Raw genomic sequence first — 18,935 nt, forward strand, 5'->3', positions numbered from 1 at the left:
TTATGAAAAAGTCCCGATCACGCCCGACTGTTTCTGGGTGCATGGTCTGTTGGTGTCTCTTCATTTTGCTGGGTTTCATGCTTTCGCTGGCTAGCTTCTCTCTGCATATCACACACTCTGGGCGGGTTTTGTCCGTTCCCTCCATGAAACTGAAGTTAAGATAGCTCTCTAGGTAGGTCCTCATTTTCTTTTTGATTGCAGATGAGCTGTCATCTCCTTTACATTTTTAGACAAAAATATTCACCTTATGAAGTCGGTCGCTAGCTAGCAAGCGCAGCAAACTGTTGGCGCCAATCGGAGGAGTATCAGATGAATTTTTTGAATTTGAATTTTAGTTAATCAATTAATTTCTATATTTTATTGTAATGTAGACAAGGCTTTTAGCGCCAATCATGTATTGCGTTACATTATGTAAAAAAACTAAATGTAAAAAAATAATTATATTTACATTTTTTTTATTCTAAATATGATATTAGGCCTCAAATCATCTGAGGTCTGGCGCCCCCCCTGCGATTTTGGGAACCACTGAGATACACACTGAGGCCCATTCCCAAACCGCCCCTACACCTTACCCCTACACCCTACCCCTCCGTTTGCGCGTGCACGCGGAGGGTCCGCCATATTAAGGTCTGTTCCAAAGCAACTAGTGTGGAGCGGTGTGGAGGGGGAGTGGGCTGTCAAGCCCTCAACAGCGAGTCTGCATTGGTGCTGACTTGAGACCGGTCTCTACCATAGGCGTCTCTACCTGACCCATCTCAACGCTGTGTGTGTCCGTCAGGAAACAAGCTGTTAACAAGTAGTTCCAGCAAACATCCACTGATAAACTGCGATGTTAACAACCTCATGATAACCTCACATGTTTTAACTTAGTATCGTACCTGTGTTTAGTCTAGAAAAAGGTAAATGTGTGCATTTTATTATAAAGTGGTGTATATTTACAGACTGTTGCAAAAACTAAGAAGCTTATAAACATCAGGTGTAAAACTAAAAGAGCTTTACAAAAAAGTAGCACAATTAAAGATGTTTGGAGTTTTATTCTAGTTATTAATTGACATTTTTTGTCAAAGAGATGCTGATTTGAAACCGTTATTACAGTTATACAGTTACGGCATTTCCTGTTTCTGCCGGAGAGAGGGGAGTTTGTCCCAAAGCTTGCTGCTGTATTTACTCCCTCCATCTGACAGGAGGGAGCCTCGTTGACTATGGGATTAGTTTTGTATCATAAAGATAAAGCAACACTTTCTCAGAATAAAGGAAAACTATAAGTTTAAAATAAAAAAAAATAAAAAAAATACATTTCAAAAATAAAACTATAAGTTGCAAACAAATCATTTGTGTAATCATGTAAACTATAAGTATTTTTTCTTTGTTTTAACATAGGTTTTTGTTTGCAGTTCTTCTTTCTCAATGATCAGACTTTTGCTCTCGCTGCAGCTTTCTCTTTTGCGCTCCCTCATTTTTTGTTTGAGATTTTGACACAAACGTCCTAGTTGGTTGGGACTTTCAGGGGTGTGTCCCCATTGGCTACTCTGTTTTTGAGTGACAGCCCACTACACCACAGATCATACAGTGCAACTCATGCAGCAAACTCCGGAGTCCACTCGGCCACGTTTGTGTTGGTGTCTCCTGGGGAGTTTTCATGAACATATCGGACTTCTCTTATGGATTGCTGTGCATTCGACTTGTGTTGTGTAGTTTATACTTTATTCCAACTTTAAATATGTTAATACCTGAAAACACTGCTGCTGTTAAATAATTCCCAATTTGGAATCGATAAAGTGTCTGTCTGTCTATTTATTTTATAGATACAAAAAACACATCTATGTATTTTCAAGCTAAAGGTGATACACAATATAAATGGTATACTATTATTTTTCAAATACATTTTTCAAAAGCATATATTGCTATGTTTAGGACAAACAATTAAAGACTGCTTTAATTTAACAAATTCTACAATATAAAAGGGGCAGATTTGCTTTATTAAACAGACCAGACCTAGGTTGCATACCAACACAATTAGGAACATGCTCACATCTCACTATGTTGGTCTGAAGAGCTGAAGCATTCATACACAATGGATAGAAAATGATATACATTTAGCATTACAAATTAAACATACTATTCCTAGCCTGAGGAAGATATGAATAATCAACAGATTTGAATGGAATCTCTAACATTTTCATGTAGAATAAAGACAAAAGAGTGATAATAAAAATTACATTTATTGAAATTTGAACCAGAAAAAGAAGTCTCAAAGAATGTTTTAAATAAAAGGACATACAACAAAAAGGTGGATAATAATAAAATATATTAAATGAAAAGACAGTTGGTCAAATGAAATGACACTGAGCCAGTGATAACAACAACGTGTGGATGAAGCTGGAGCAGTTATTTATTCATGCACCCCCCCCCCCCCCCCCCCTCCGTGCTGTCCCCTCAGAGGAAGTGAGGAAACGGGATAAGACCTGTGGACACCACGCTGTCTCAATGATCCACACTGTTAATATGAGAGGAAAATAAATGTTTTAGGAAATGAAAAATATGAAGTTAACAAATAAAACACAGCTCAGGGGCAGTCATGGAAGGTAGGTTTTCTTACAAAGTTAACTCAGCCTCCATTGATTTTCATATCAAATTAGCGTGTTAATAAAATAAGCTATCATGGCTTAAACTTGCATATCTAAACAGAATCATGAAAGCCTGTTGGTAGAGTCAGGCACACGAGTCAGTTTGAGTGTGTGCGCTCAACGCTCACTCACTGCTAGCTATGTAGCTAATTGTTAGGCTACTTAGCTTGCATTATTATGGATCTAAAGGTAGCAAAAGCTAACTTTCATAGCACAGCTTTAATTCTCAGTTAACACAATAAAGAAACAGACATAGTACAGCACAAACAACACACAATTTGATCAATACTTATTTTCACTTGTAGTATTATAATAATTGAAATGCTGGTTCTTCTGGGGGGTGTCTGTGGTACAGTGTGTAGGTGTACCACACACACCTGCACTGTACAATCGCTGGAGGACTGGGCTGTCACTCAAAAACTGAGTACCCAATGGGGACGCACCCCTGAAAGTCCCGCCCACCTGGGAGGTTTGTGTCAGAATCTCAAACAAAAAATGAGGGAGCGCAAAAGAGAAAGCTGTAGCGAGAGCAAAAGTCTGATCATTGAGAAAGAAGAAACAAGAACTGCAAACAAAAACCTATGTTAAAAGAAAGAAAAAATACTTATAGTTTACATGATTAGACAAATGATTTGTTTGCAACTTATAGTTTTATTTTTGAAATGTATTTTATTTTGCTTGACTCAGTTTTGTTTTCTTTCAAACTCATAGTTTTGCTTTATTCTGAGAAAGTGTTGCTTTATCTTTATGATACAAAACTAATCCCACAGTGGAGCTGCGAGTCTGGCTACAGACGGAGTTCACTCCGTCACGGAGGGGTAGGGTCGAGGGAGTGGTTTGGGATTGGGCCTGAGTGAAAAGGGCATTTCCTATGAAAGGAATTTATTTCGTTTGCTGTAATTTTATTGAAGAATATTTAATGTTTCACGCATAAAACAAGTACAAAAAAACCACTAAATTCGACAGCACGGATATACTTCATGAGAATGTACCTCATACAATACCGTATTATTTTGAAAATCCAAACCGGAAAAGGTTAGGATGACTTGGCACTCTTCACTTGTTCTGTGTCATCTCGTCATATATGATAATTAATTTAACAACGTTAACGCAGGGAAGGCTCATTTAACAAAAGGGGACATGTGCAGGTTTCCATGTGTTGCCGCTATTGATGCATTTTACAGCAGCGTTTCAATGTGATTTTTATTCATTCTAAATATCATCGCATCACTGAGTGTTCACGTTACCTTTCGGCCGCCCATAGTGTCAGTAAGGCTGAACTGTCCGGCTGGTTGTCCAACTTTGACTGCAGAACTGTCCAGCCTCCAGCATCATGGCCTCTGCCACCTCGACCCCTGCTGCTGCCACCCCCGCTGCAGCTGCCTCCCCCGCTGCAGCCGGTGCTGGGCGCACGCAGCGCGGCCTGCCCGCCTCCAGCCCCAGCCCGACCCGTCTGCTGCGCGGCCAGGAGAAGGAGGAGCTGCGACACCTCAACGACCGCCTCGCCAACTACATCCACCGGGTCCAAGAGCTAGAGAGTGAGAGGTCTTCAATACTGTTCCAGCTGGAGGAAAAGGATGAGTCGAAAAGCCGAGAGATGGGCATCGTGCGGCGGCTGTACGAGGAGGAGCTGGCCGATGTCCGGAAGTCCCTGGACGGCCTGGCCGGAGAGAGGGCCCGTCTGCAGATCGACTATGGAAATCTTTGCGAGGATTACAGAAAGATCCAAGCCAGGTAAAGCGTGAGACTGTAGGTGCACGCAGGTGCTGGAGCTGTATCCGCTCAGGATTCCACTCAGAAGTGATGTAATGCAGTCCTGATTGGAGTTGGAAGCAAGCAGCTGTAGAAAACAAATGAACATATTTCTACATGACTGTCCCTCTGTAGAATAAGGTTCGGAAGCAGTGGTGTAAGGTACTTTACTTGAGTATTTCATTATTTGCTACTTAATACTTCTACCCCCACCACAGTTCAGAGGTAAATGGTGTACTTCTACCCCACTACATGTATTTAATACCTTCAGTTACTTTACAGATGTGGATGAATGATGTGTAATATACAATCAAGTGTTAAATCAGAATTTAGTTCCACCTGGAGTAAATTCACAGGTACTATATTTTGATTATATCATTGATCCTTAATCTGAATATGGTTTGAAATGTATACTTTGCTATTAGAGCAGATGTACAATACTTTTAAGGCTATACAAACATTTGCAAGGTACGTTTTGTTGAACACATTTGTTTATATGGTCCAATACACACACAGAACTGAAGTTACCGAGCTGAAATTATGAAGCTTTAGACAGCGCGCTACTAGCATGGGGCCCCCTTAAGGGGGATTCCAGCCATGTCATTGCAGTGTCTTGTACATGGCAATAAATTAAAGGGGGTTTCATGTCTTCCTTGCTGTTGACCAATGTAATCAACCTTCTTTGTTCTCATGTTCTCCACCTTCAGGAACCAGAAGAAAGAGAGTGATCTGGCAAATGCGTTGGCCCAGTGGAGGAAAGTTGAAGCAACTTTAAGCTGCAAGGATGCAGAGTACAAGAATCTGCTGTCTGAGAAAAGGAGACTCCACGACGACGTTGCTGACCTGCGGGGCCAGCTGGAAAACGTAGGAACTGATGCTAACTGACGTACAGGGCTAACTGCAGGTGTAATGATGTCTAGGATAATAATAATAATAATAAAAAAAAAAGCTTTTACTCTTGGCCACTCCTCATAGTATAATCAAAATAATCTGCTTGTCTGTTTTCTGGAAAATGTTGTTGTCTGACCAGGTTACATTATGTTGATAGGTCAGCTAATTTTTCCAAAGGAGAAAAGGTATCCGAAATGATAAAATGCCACAAGGATGATACTAGATGTCTGAGCATAATTCAGGATGTGCTTATCCTAGCGTTCCATAATGATCGAAATCAGAAAATAAATAGCTAGCTGGGCTCTGTCTAAAAAAAACAACAACTTCAAAAACACAAGAAAAAAACAAACATAGTGGTATATCTCTGGAGCAGAGAGAGGAGCTGTGGATTATTGTTATTGATTGATGCATCCGTGTTTCTTAAGGTCATACACACTAAACTCACAACTTAAAATGAAAGTCAGTCGTTATCCCAGTCAAATCTGCAGAAAATAAACAAGTCAGACACTGAAACATGCACATAAATTGGATAAATAACATAAGCGTTTAGTTCATTTAATAAAAGAGCACATGTTCAATGTGAAAAGTGAGCATATATAGATTACTTCCAGTGTTTCCCCTAGGATGGAGTCATAGCAGCGGTGCTAAGGCATGTGGGCCAAGCACAATGTGAGCGCGGAGCGCGTGGAATTTTTTAGTGTGTGCGCGTGCGAAGTGCGCCCCGCCAATTTTTTTTCTATGTGTCAGCACAAGAAAGGCTCTTGAGGCCTAGTACCAGGGCCGGTTCTAGACAATTTGCTGCCCTAGGTGAGATTTTAGGCGACATTTTATATGTAAAGAATAAATGAAAAATATCTACAAAAGACAAATACACTGCAAAAACAGGAACTTATTGACATACGTAATAGACGTCAAAATGGCTTCAAATGTATTCAGTATTGTATGAACATGTTTGAATTGTGGGGTGGACATCACATCCTCTAGGGGGGTCCGGGGAAAAATATCTCAAGATTTAGCAAAAATACACCTTTATTGAACATACAGTAACAAAAATACTACAAATCCACATAACAAACAATAAAAAATGAAAAAGGGTCGCCACTTATTATTATTTTAAGAAAAAAAAAAAAGTTTAAAAAATCTTTTTTTTCTTTTTCTTGGTACCTGGCTGGCTCCCCCTAGCAGCGGCGCTCATATTTCAGCAGCGGCGCTGCGCCGCCACTGTTTGTATATAGGGGAAACACTGACTTCAGTTGCAATTTGGTGCTATATATATACAGTGGGGCTAAAAAGTATTTAGTCAGCCACCAATTGTGCAAGTTCTCCCACTTAAAAAGATGAGAAAGGCATGTAATTTCCATCCTAGGTACACTTCAACTATGAGAGACAGAATGGGGGGAAAGAATCCAGGAAATCACATTGTAGGATTTTTAATGAATGAATTGGTAAATTCCTCGGTAAAATAAGTATTTGGTCACCTACAAACAAACAAGATTGCCTCCTCTGTCCTCCACTCGTTAACTGTATTGATGGAACCTGTTTGAACTCGTTATCAGTATAAAAGACACCTGTCCACAACCTCAAACAATCACACTCCAAACTCCACTATGGCCAAGACCAAAGAGCTGTCAAAGGACACCAGAAACAAAATTGTAGACCTGCACCAGGCTGGGAAGACTGAATCTGCAATAGGTAAGCAGCTTGGTGTGAAGAAATCAACTGTGGGAGCAATTATTAGAAAATGGAAGACATACAAGACCACTGATAATCTCCCTCGATCTGGGGCTCCACGCAAGATCTCACCCCGTGGGGTCAAAATGATCACAAGAACGGTGAGCAAAAATCCCAGAACCACACGGGAGGACCTAGTCAATGACCTGCAGAGAGCTGGGACCAAATTAACTAAGGCTACCATCAGTAACACACTACGCTGCCAGGGACTCAAATCCTGCAGTGCCAGACGTGTCCCCCTGCTTAAGCCAGTACATGTCCAGGCCCGTCTGAAGTTTGCTAGAGAGCATTTAGATGATCCAGAAGAGGATTGGGAGAATGTCATATGGCCAGATGAAACCAAAATAGAACTTTTTGGTAAAAACTCAACTAGACGTGTATGGAGGAGAAAGAATGCTGAGTTGCATCCAAAGAACACCATACCTACTGTGAAACATGGGGGTGGAAACATCATGCTTTGGGGCTGTTTTTCTGCAAAGGAACCAGGACGACTGATCCGTGTAAAGGAAGAAATGAATGGGGCCATGTATCGTGAGATTTTGAGTAACAACCTCCTTCCATCAGCAAGGGCATTGAAAATGAAATGTGGCTGGGTCTTTCAGCATGACAATGATCCCAAACACACCGCCCGGGCAACGAAGGAGTGGCTTCGTAAGAAGCATTTCAAGGTCCTGGAGTGGCCTAGCCAGTCTCCAGATCTCAACCCCATAGAAAATCTTTGGAGGGAGTTGAAAGTCCGTGTTGCCCAGCGACAGCCCCAAAACATCACTGCTCTAGAGGAGATCTGCATGGAGGAATGGGCCAAAATACCAGCAACAGTGTGTGAAAACCTTGTGAAGACTTACAGAAAACGTTTGACCTCTGTCATTGCCAACAAAGAGTATATAACAAAGTATTGAGATGAACTTTTGTTATTGACCAAATACTTATTTTCCACCATAATTTGCAAATGAAGTCTATAAAAATCAGACAATGTGACTTTCTGGATTTTTTTTTTCTCATTTTGTCTCTCATGGTTGAGGTATACCTAGGATGAAAGTTACAGGCCTCTCTCAATCTTTTTAAGTGGGAGAACTTGCACAATTGGTGGCTGACTAAATACTTTTTGCCCCACTGTATATAAAAAAAACAACAAAGAAAACACCTTGAACTTCAGGGGGGGTGCAGGGCTCCGTTGGCGGGGTGCAGCGCGTTAAAGGACAAAGGTAGGAGAAACACTGTACCCATTTATCAGAATCTGTTGGATATATATTCCCTCACTAAAATCATCAAAATTATGATTGAACAATTGTCTTATTACGCTTTGTAACCTTGGGTGAGAATTGCGGCACAGACTGACATGTCATCAGATTTTCAAAAGAAAAGCTTAAGTTGCTTAACATAGTAAACTATGATCCCTCCATTATAAATATTGGAGGTGGTGGTTGTTCCCATAAAGATACTGTTGGTTGGTTTAGACTCATTGTCAGTTTTGTAAGTTCAGTCAGACAACTCCCGTGTTTCTTCATATGTTTATTAGAAGCAGCATATAGTTTGGCATCTAGGCTCGGGCCTCATCACTCCACAGATTTACACAGAAAATGGAGTGATGATAATATAACGGCTCAGGGGATAGTCATCTTGGGTGCTGGTGGGGCAGGCGAGCAGCAGCACTGCTGTTTCCTCTAAAACTTGAATGACCCATGCTTCTGACATGTCTGCATTCAAGCACTGTACTGCGGGAAACAAATGTGCATCACACCTTTTAAAAGCGTTGACTTTAACAGAGATCAGGCTAATATTTTCAAATGTTCTAACTGTGTTTGTTGGGGGTGGGGGCTTTCACCAGGTAGAGGGGGTTCTGTCAGAGACAAAGAACCAGCTGAGCTCTGAGATCCTGTGGAGAGTGGACCTAGAAAACCAGGTGCAGACACTCAAAGAACAGCTGGAGCTCCAGAGGAACATCACCGAGCTGGTAAGTAAAACACCTGTTGCTAAGCAGGCTAGCAATATTAAATTCCACCAATTCATGTCTTTCCTGATTTAATATCTTTATTTTTTGTATCAGCTCAGTTGTTAAGTTGATGTTTTGCAGGAGATCCTAGAGATCCGAAGCTGCCATGAGAGTCGTCTGGTGGAGGTGGAATCAGGCCGGCGGAGGGAGTTTGAGGGTAAACTGTCGGACAACATGCAGCAGCTCCGCCAGGACCATGAGACCCAGCTGCAGCAGTACAGAGAAGAGCTCCACCGGACCTTCACTTCCAAGGTTCAAAAAGAAGCTAGGATGATGTGTCTCCAGAGCTCCTTAATGACTTATATAGTATATATTCTGATATAGAATTCTGTCCTGTGCTACAGCTGCAGAATGCCCAGCAGGCTGCATTGGAGAAGAACAACACCGCGTCAGCCACTAAAGATGAGCTGGAAAGCTGCCGGCTCCGAGTGGAGACCCTCAGTGCCCAGCTGCAGCAGGTCCAGAGAGACGTGGGTCAGAACACACACCTCTGTTTACAGAACACACACAGAACACACACACATCTGTTTACAGAACACGCATATCTGTTTACAGAACACAAACAGAACACACACACATCTGTTTACAGAACACGCACATCTGTTTACAGAACACACACAGAACACACACACATCTGTTTACAGAACACGCACATCTGTTCACAGAACACACACAGAACACACACACATCTGTTTACAGAACACACACAGAACACACACACATCTGTTTACAGAACACGCATACATCTGTTTACAGAACACGCACATCTGTTTACAGAACACACACAGCACACACACACATCTGCTTACAGAACACGCACAGAACACACACACATCTGTTTACAGAACACACACAGAACACAAACACACATCTGTTTACAGAACACGCACATCTGTTTACAGAACACACACAGAACACACACACATCTGTTTACAGAACACACACAGAACACACACATCTGTTTACAGAACATGCACATCTGTTTACAGAACACACACAGAACACACACACATCTGTTTACAGAACACGCACAGAACACACACACATCTGTTTGCAGAACACACACAGAACACACACACACATCTGTTTACAGAACACACACATCTGTTTACATAACACGCACATCTGTTTACAGTACACACACAGAACACACACACATCTGTTTACAGAACAAGCACAGAACACACACACATCTGTTTACAGAACACGCACAGAACACACACATCTGTTTACAGAACACACATAGAACACACACACACACACACTTCTGTTTACAGAACACGCACATCTGTTTACAGAACACACGTCTGTTTACAGAACACACACAGAACACACACACATCTGTTTACAGAACACACATCTGTTTACAGAACACACATCTGTTTACAGAACACACGTCTGTTTACAGAACACACATCTGTTTACAGAACACACACATCTGTTTACAGCACACATGTCTGTTTACAGAACACACACGTCTGTTTACAGAACACACACATCTGTTTACAGAACACGCACATCTGTTTACAGAACACACGTCTGTTTACAGAACACGCACATCTGTTTACAGAATACACATCTGTTTACAGAACACACACATCTGTTTACAGCACACATGTCTGTTTACAGAACACACACGTCTGTTTACAGAACACACACATCTGTTTACAGAACGCGCACATCTGTTTACAGAACACACGTCTGTTTACAGAACACACGCAGAACACACACACATCTGTTTACAGAACACACACATCTGTTTACAGAACACACGTCTGTTTACAGAACATACACAGAACACACACACATCTGTTTACAGAACACAGGTGTGTTTACAGAACACACACATCTGTTTACAGAACACACACATCTGTTTACAGTAAACACACACACACACCTGTGTTTACAGAACACACACACACATCTGTTTCCAGAACGCCAGGCTCAGGTCTCACCTGTGCAGCCACTAAATAGACCCTCCAGAAAAACGCGATTCTGCTATCGCAGAATTGACCGCATAATCAGCAAAATGGCGCAGATCTTTAAAAGGCCGCATATTTATCAAAAGGCCGCATAATCCCCGCATTTTTCCACACAAAGTTGAGAAGAAAAAAAAGTTAACTCGTCTTGACGTGACGTCATCAGCTCGCGCATCACAGAAAGTGATCAACACTGTATAGAGTGAACGTGTGGAGCTCACACGATAGAGAAAACACCAAGATGTAAAAAATCTAATCCATCTCATTTACCGATGAACATTTCTACTAAAGACCGGGCAAAAAGTGGGGGGAAACTATTCTGCACCCCGTGCAACTGTGTGTTGGAGCATAAGAGAAAATCGACGGTGACGACCCACTTTGATTCATTCAAACATTCGAAAATGCTTTCTGCTGCTGCGGACAAGAAAGCCATTCAACTCACGTTCACCGAGGCATCAACCTCCAAAACCCTTTCGAGGGCTACAAGAAACGAAGTGAGTAGCCTACAAGATTGAAGCTGGTCAGATAACGAACGAGTAAATGAAAACAGAATGAGGCGGAGAAGTGTGTGTGTGTGTGTGGGGGGGGGGTGTGTGTGTGTGGGGTCTGTGTGTGTGTGTGTGTGTGTGTGTGTGTGTGTGTGTGTGTGTGTGTGTGTGTGTGTGTGTGTGTGTGTGTGTGTGTGTGTGTGTGTGTGTGTGTGTGTGTGTGTGTGTGTGTGTGTGTGTGTGTGTGTGTGTGTGTGTGTGTGTGTGTGTGTGTGTGTGATTAAAATAGCCCAATTGCTTTTACAATAAATAAACATTGAATGTGTTTAATTGAATAGTAAAGGGGTTTAACGTTAGTGGCAGGTTTTGTGTGAGAGAGAATAAATAAGACAGCCCAATATTAAAACATTTTTTTATTCTTTTCCCCCGCATATTTAGCATATTTCGCAACTTTCCGCATATTTCGCGACTTCCCACAATTTCACCGCATAAAATCACATAAAAACCCTGCATGTTAAATCGCATAATCAAGGAATTTAGCCCGCATAATCAAGGATTTTTGACCGCGTCTTTCTGGAGGGTCTAACTAAACCTCAGGTTTGAACTTGAGGTAAAAATGTATTGGAAGATGATCCAAGTAGGGCAGCTGAAGTATGGGGCGACGGCAGTGGTGTAAAACCTGTTTGACTATAACCCGAAAATTCTCTTTGATTTGCTTTGTTGATTCTCACTTACCAGCATTTGTCGTCTTATTCTTTTTCCTTTCTCAGAAAATGTTGCTGGAGGGCAGCTTTCATGATCTGGAGAGGACTCTGGACAAGGAGCGTGAGGTGTGGCAGCAGCGACTGGGTCAGAAGGAGCAGGAGCTGCTGAACATCAGGAGCCAGATGTTTACCCAGCTGGTAGACTACGAGAACCTGCTGGATGTGAAGCTTGCGCTGGACATGGAGATCAATGCCTACAGGAAAATGCTGGAAGCTGAGGAGCAGAGGTACGGATGTCATCTTTGTGCAATCTGCTGTCATACATCAGGAGCAGAGCCCGGCTGCTGCTCTGCTCCCAGTCCGGCTCAGGGGTCATGGCAGCGCCTGTTGATGTTGAAATAACTTAATGTTGCAGCTGCAAGGACTTTTTTCATTTATTAATGACGGCATATTTGTACTTTATGATATTAGGCTACATGGATTAAATGTGACTTGGTTTCTTTTAATCCAAATAAATCCGATTTTCTTCGCAGACTGCAGCTGACCCCCAGCCCCTCCCAGCATTCAGCCATCCCTCGGACACCCCTCCCTCTAAGCCGGCAGCTTAGAGGGAAGAAGCGGAAACACGAGGGAGCCTCGGGCAGCCATGCAACACAGCACGGCTCTGTGAGCGTGGCCGGAGTCGACATGGACGGGAAATATATCAGACTAAAGAACAACTCTGAGACGGTAAGGCTGTAATGCCACTGGACAGTGGGGAACTTTATTCCCACTTTTTAGCATGAATTCTTAGCTCAAATGTTCCACACACCCGTTGCTTCAAGACACAAATACCTATTTTCCATTGGCATCCCTGGTCGTGTTCTCAGGGTGTGTGGAGTTAAGCTGGCAGAGGTGTTCACAGACATCTTCAACAGGTCCCTGCTGCAGTCTGTAGTCCCCACATGCTTCAAACACTCCACCATCGTTCCTGTCATGAAGTACTTTGAGCGGTTACGGCCCGTCAACACGGCGGCGTGCGTTGAAGCTTCAACGCAGCTTCCTATTCACTTTGAATGGGGTGACGTCATGCTTTGCCGAACTGCATTGTGGTTCCGTTGCAGCGCTTTGCCTCCGTTGCTCGCTTCAAAAGTTGAGAAAAGTTAAACTTTTCAAGCTTTGACGGAAGCGTCAGCCAATCAAATCATATGCCAGTACAAGCTCGAGTCTAGCCAATCAGACCGCATGCTTGTATGTCCGGGGCGGGAGATTCATGTGATTGGTTGTTGGCTTCAGACATGCCCGCCGGCAAGCTTCAACGCACGCTGCCGTGTGGACGCTGCGTTAGTCAAAACATTCATCACCTCCTCCCTCCCTGGACCCCCTGCAGTTTGCCTACAGTGCTAACAGGTCCACAGACGACGCCATAGCCTTCATCATTAGGGCTGCACGATTTGGGGAAATAATCTAATTGCGATTTTTCTGACAGATATTCGACAGCGATATATCTGACAGCGATTCGATTTGCGATATTTGTTTTTAAGCGACCCAACGGAAGTTTATTGTAAAATGCGGCCATATCTCCGGCTAGGAAGGTCGTATCAACGTGCTCCGGTCTCTAGCATCCCCGCAGCCCGAGCTATGATTGAAAGAACTAAACTTACATGAAACTTCTGTTGGGTTGCTTTAAAGTCAAGCTTCAGTTTAAGATTCACCCTGTAATAGAAACATGTGATGGAGCATTACTAACCTGACTCAGATGGTTTGTTTCACCAAACCATCTCGGAAAGCTCCATTGGAAGCCATCTGGAAAGGGCAGGCACTTGGCAGGTGATTGGATCAATCTGTCACCTTCTATCATGGGCCACTTCTGATTGGTTAACAATGGCTGGTACATGTAGAGCACAGCACTTCTGATTGGTGTGGATGACTGACACACAAGAAAAGAAAAAAAAGGTCGCAGGCTTTGCGATTTGATAATGGCATCATTTAAAATCGTGATTTCGATTTAAAATCGATTAATCGTTCAGCCCTTCTTACCATCCACACTGCCCTCTCCCACCTGGACCAGAGGAACACATACAGTGGTGCAAAAAAAGTATTTAGTCAGCCACCAATTGTGCAAGTTCTCCCGCTTAAAAAGATGAGAGAGGCCTGTAATTGTTATCCTAGGTATACCTCAACTATGAGAGACAAAATGAGAAGAAACAAATCCAGAAAATCACATCGTCTGATTTTTAAAGAATTTATTTGCAAATTATGGTGTAAAATAAGTATTTGGTCACCTACAAAAAAACAACATTTCTGGCTTTCACAGACCTGTAACTTCTTCTTTAAGAGCCTCCTCTGTCCTCCACTTGTTAACTGTATTAATGGCACCTGTTTGAACTCGTTATCAGTATAAAAGACACCTGTCCACAACCTCAAACAGTCACACTCCAAACTCCACTATGGCCAAGACCAAATAGCTGTCAAATGACACCAGAAACAAAATTGTAGACCTGCACCAGGCTGGGAAGACTGAATCTGCAATAGCTAAGCAGCTTGATGTGAAGAAATCAACTGTGGGAGCAATTATTAGAAAATGGAAGACATACGAGACCACTGATAATCTCCCTCGATCTGGGGCTCCACGCAAGATCTCACCCCATGGGGTCAAAATGATCACAAGAAAAGTGAGCAAAAATCCCAGAACCACACGGGGGGACCTAGTCAATGACCTGCAGAGAGCTGGGACCAAAGTAACAAAGGCTACCATCAGTAACACACTACGCCGCCAGGGACTCAAATCCTGCAGTGCCAGACGTGTCCCCCTGCTTAAGCCAGTACATGTCCAGGCCCGTCTGAAGTTTGCTAGAGAGCATTTAGATGATCCAGAAGAGGATTGGGAGAAATTCATATGGTCAGATGAAACAAAAATATAACTTTTTGGTAAAAACTCAACTAGACGTGTTTGGATCAGAAAGAACACCGTACCTACTGTGAAACATGGGGGTGGAAACATCATGCTTTGGGGCTGTTTTTCTGCAAAGGGACCATGACGACTGATCCGTGTAAAGGAAAGAATGAATGGGGCCATGTATCGTGAGATTTTGAGTGACAACCTCCTTCCATCAGCAAGGGCATTGAAGATGAAACGTGGCTGGGTCTTTCAGCATGACAATGATCCCAAACACACCACCCGGGCAACGAAGGAGTGGCTTCGTAAGAAGCATTTCAAGGTCCTGGAGTGGCCTAGCCAGTCTCCAGATCTCAACCCCATAGAAAATCTTTGGAGGGAGTTGAAAGTCCGTGTTGCCCAGCGACAGCCCCAAAACATCACTGCTCTAGAGGAGATCTGCATGGAGGAATGGGCCAAAATACCAGCAACAGTGTGTGAAAACCTTGTGAAAACTTACAGAAAACGTTTGACCTCTGTCATTGCCAATAAAGGGTATACAGTATAACAAAGTATTGAGATGAACTTTTGTTATTGACCAAATACTTATTTTCCACCATAATTTGCAAATAAATTCTTTAAAAATCAGACAATGTGATTTTCTGGATTTCTTTCTTCTCATTTTGTCTCTCATAGTTGAGGTATACCTAGGATGAACATTACAGGCTTCTCTCATCTTTTTAAGTGGGAGAACTTGCACAATTGGTGGCTGACTAAATACTTTTTTCCCCACTGTATGTGAGAATAAACTTACAAAATAAAAAAAAAATAAAAATATATATATATATATATATATATATATATTTCGAAAACGGAATGGGGTGGTTGTCTTTCAGGTGCAGTTTTACCTTTTTAAAACAAATGCGACATACCGGCTCAGTCTGCAGGCTCGCCTCGTTGATTTGGCTTAAATCCAAAATATTCCCACACCGGAGATGTGGAATTAGGTTTTGCAAACAATTCCATTTAGCTTCAAATTCCCCTCGAGTAAGTCACACGTTGTCTCCTGCTTGTCTCTATATTATTCATTTGGCTGCTACACTGTTGCACGCGGAGTGTCCTGACTTGGCTGTGTGTGAGCCCCGCCCCTCACGGCGTGCCTGGCCGGCAGCCACAGAACGCCTGGCCGGTAGAGTGGCTGGCAGCAACAGCGCGCCTGGCTGGCAATTTATCGAGGTCAGAAAAGTTATCGAGTTCATTTTTATATATCATACGATAAGTCAATTAATTGCTTATCGCGACAGGCCTACCATTGCGCCCTCCAAGGTGGTCATCAAGCTCAGAGACCTCGGGCTCAACAGCGCCCTCTGTGATTGGATCCTGAACTTCCTGACAGGCAGACCCCAGGCAGTGCAGGTGGGAAACATCACATCCTCCACCCTGATCCTCAACACCGGAGCCCCCCAAGGCTGCGTGCTCAGCCCTCTCCTCTACTCCCTGTTCACTCACGACTGCGTGGCCACACACAGCTCCAACACCATCGTGAAGTTTGCTGATGTTTGCTGTTTGCTGATGTTTGCTGTTTTCTGACCGTCATCGTATGTGTATATATATATATAAATAAATATGAGCACACATTGTCTCACAAGCAAAAAAAACCTCCTTAAAACAACAGTCAAGTGTACAGTCCACTGTCCATACAAAGACCCAGATGCCTCAACAGGCCATATCCAAATCTGTATTTCAAAGATTTAGAGCAAGGCACACCAACATGTTTGCATTGTTGGGCAAATGCATCGATTGCAAACTGTCGGGAAGGTGGAGGCTCTCCATCTCCGGCTGCCGTGTTTGCTCCCATCTGGGAAAACGGAATGGGGTGGTTTTGTTTCAGGTGCAGTTTTAGGTTGGTCGTATTGGCAGCTTTTGTTGCTACCTTTTTTAAATAAATGCGACATACCGGCTCATTCAAGTCCGTAGGTTCGCCTCGTTGATTTGGCTTGAATCCAAAATATTCCCACACCGGAGATGTGGAATTATTGGTTGCAAAACCTTGCAACCGACCCATCACCCCAGCCACAAACTGTTCTGTCTGCTGCCGTCTGGTATGTGGTACCGCAGCATCAAGACTAAAACTACCAGACTCAGGGACAGTTTCATCCCACAGGCCATAAGAATCTTTAACACCTGAACTTTTGAAAGAACATGCATAACATTCATCTGTTTGCAACTCACATATGTGACCTGCTCTATCGAAATCAGTCGCATTGACCCGAAGACACATTTTGAGTTGTATACACTGTTGGGAAGAGGATATTCCTAGCTTTCTAATGATATCAGGATTGTTTTTGTACTCCAAATATTAAGCAAAATATGTCACATTATATAATGACTGCCACCGAGTCATCATTTTGAGAAAAAGGCCTTCAAAGTTTTCTCTTCTCTGGAATCCATCGATCTGATTGATTATTAGCAAATGATCAGAATACTAAGGAGGGAAGATATTTTCGTTTGGATTACTGGTATGGGGGAAGCTTGCGAGTGTGTGTGTATACGTGTGTGTGTTGGTGTAATTTTGCATTTGTGTGTATTGTGTTTGTTTCCCGGGGAAAACACTCACGAGAAACACCGGCTGCTGTTATGCCTGCTGTGACGTTAAGTTACTCCGTTCGCCGCTTCTAATTATGCCGTTACAAGCTTCAAAGCTGTATTTATCATCTGAAATTTGCCGAAACAAGTTTAATATTCTGAAAGCCAAGACTTTGTTTAATTGAAATCAGATGAAAACAAACTGTAACGGACCCTGCCATGTTATCTATGATTACTATACGCTTACATTCATAATTTCAGCCGGAGGGAGGGGGGGGGCGGCGCTGCAGAAGAGCAGATTGCGATCGAGAGGTGCCTTTCATCTTCCCTTTACAAGCTTCAAAAATGTATTGATCGTGTGATTTTGGAAATAAAAGTTTAATATTCTGAAAGCCAAGACTTTGTTTGTTTAAAATCAAACAAAACACCCGAACCCCGAATTTTTTTTTTTACGCAAATCCACGTTTATTTTGAAATGAGCCGTTGCGACTTCCGACTGATTTCGTTAGAGCGGGTCACATATATTATATCAATATTCCAATTACTGTATATAGACTATTCTGCACAGTTTCTATCATATTCTGTTTCTATTTTTTATTTTATTTACTTGTACTATTTTATCTGTTTATTGTGTTGCACTGTTGGAGGAGCCTTTGACCTAAGATTTTGATTGTCATAACTACACTGTAGCTATGCACACAAGAACATAAAAGCCTTGAAACTTTAGATATAACGTATTTTTAACTACAGTAAAATGTGCTCTCATGTTTAAACACAGAAATGTAAACAAAACTAAATCATTATTGAACATTGAAAAAACGGACTCCTTTTTATTTTCATTCAATATTTCACACTGGCCTCTCTGAAGAACCAGCACCTTACGGTGGTTGAGAGGTTTGTGTGCCCTGATGATGGAGACACTTGGAGGGGCGTGATTGGGAGGAACGCCCCCCCTGATCTGAACTGGAGTGGTGGTTTGTCACTGGACTTCTGTGCTAGTCATGGATTGGCCATAACAAACACCATGTTCGAACATAAGGATGCTCATAAGTACACGTGGTACAAGAGCACCCTAGTCAGAAGGTCCATGATTGATTTCGTTATCATATCATCAGACTTGAGGCCGTATGTTTTGGACACTCGGGTAAAGAGTGGGCAGAGCGGTCAACTGATCAGCATCTGGTGGTTGGGTCGAGTGGCGGGGGAAGCCTCTGGACAGACCTGGTAAGCCCAAACGTGTAGTGCGGGAGAACTGGGAATGTCTGGAGGAGACCCAAGTGGCCCAGGCAAAGCAGCGGGTGTGGGAGAAGTTCGGAGAAGACATGGA

At 42.7% G+C, this 18,935-nt stretch overlaps 1 protein-coding gene across 9 annotated transcripts in view; it reads left to right on the forward strand.

The window, feature by feature from the left end:
* The first annotated feature begins 3,277 nt into the window (after positions 1-3,277).
* The window catches only part of lmnl3 (lamin L3), a 40,030-nt gene continuing 24,372 nt past the window's right edge, over positions 3,278-18,935 (forward strand). For 3 of the 9 annotated variants that reach the window (XR_013805651.1, XM_079666785.1, XM_079666786.1), the window contains exons 1-7: positions 3,279-4,361; positions 5,087-5,243; positions 8,830-8,955; positions 9,076-9,246; positions 9,339-9,464; positions 12,232-12,452; positions 12,699-12,894. Coding sequence is in view for 6 of the 9 variants with exons in the window: in XM_079666785.1 (XP_079522911.1) it covers positions 3,961-4,361; positions 5,087-5,243; positions 8,830-8,955; positions 9,076-9,246; positions 9,339-9,464; positions 12,232-12,452; positions 12,699-12,894 (1,398 nt within the window). In the remaining 3 variants the exon portion in view is untranslated. Of the gene's footprint in view, positions 4,362-5,086; positions 5,244-8,829; positions 8,956-9,075; positions 9,247-9,338; positions 9,465-12,231; positions 12,453-12,698; positions 12,895-18,935 lie in introns of all 9 variants that reach the window. The other 6 variants (XR_013805649.1, XR_013805650.1, XM_079666782.1 and 3 more) reach the window with 4 other exon arrangements.

The sequence above is a fragment of the Notothenia rossii genome (genome assembly GCF_949606895.1).
Source record: "Notothenia rossii genome assembly, chromosome: 2".
In the NCBI taxonomy this organism is placed as follows: Eukaryota; Metazoa; Chordata; class Actinopteri; order Perciformes; family Nototheniidae; genus Notothenia; species Notothenia rossii.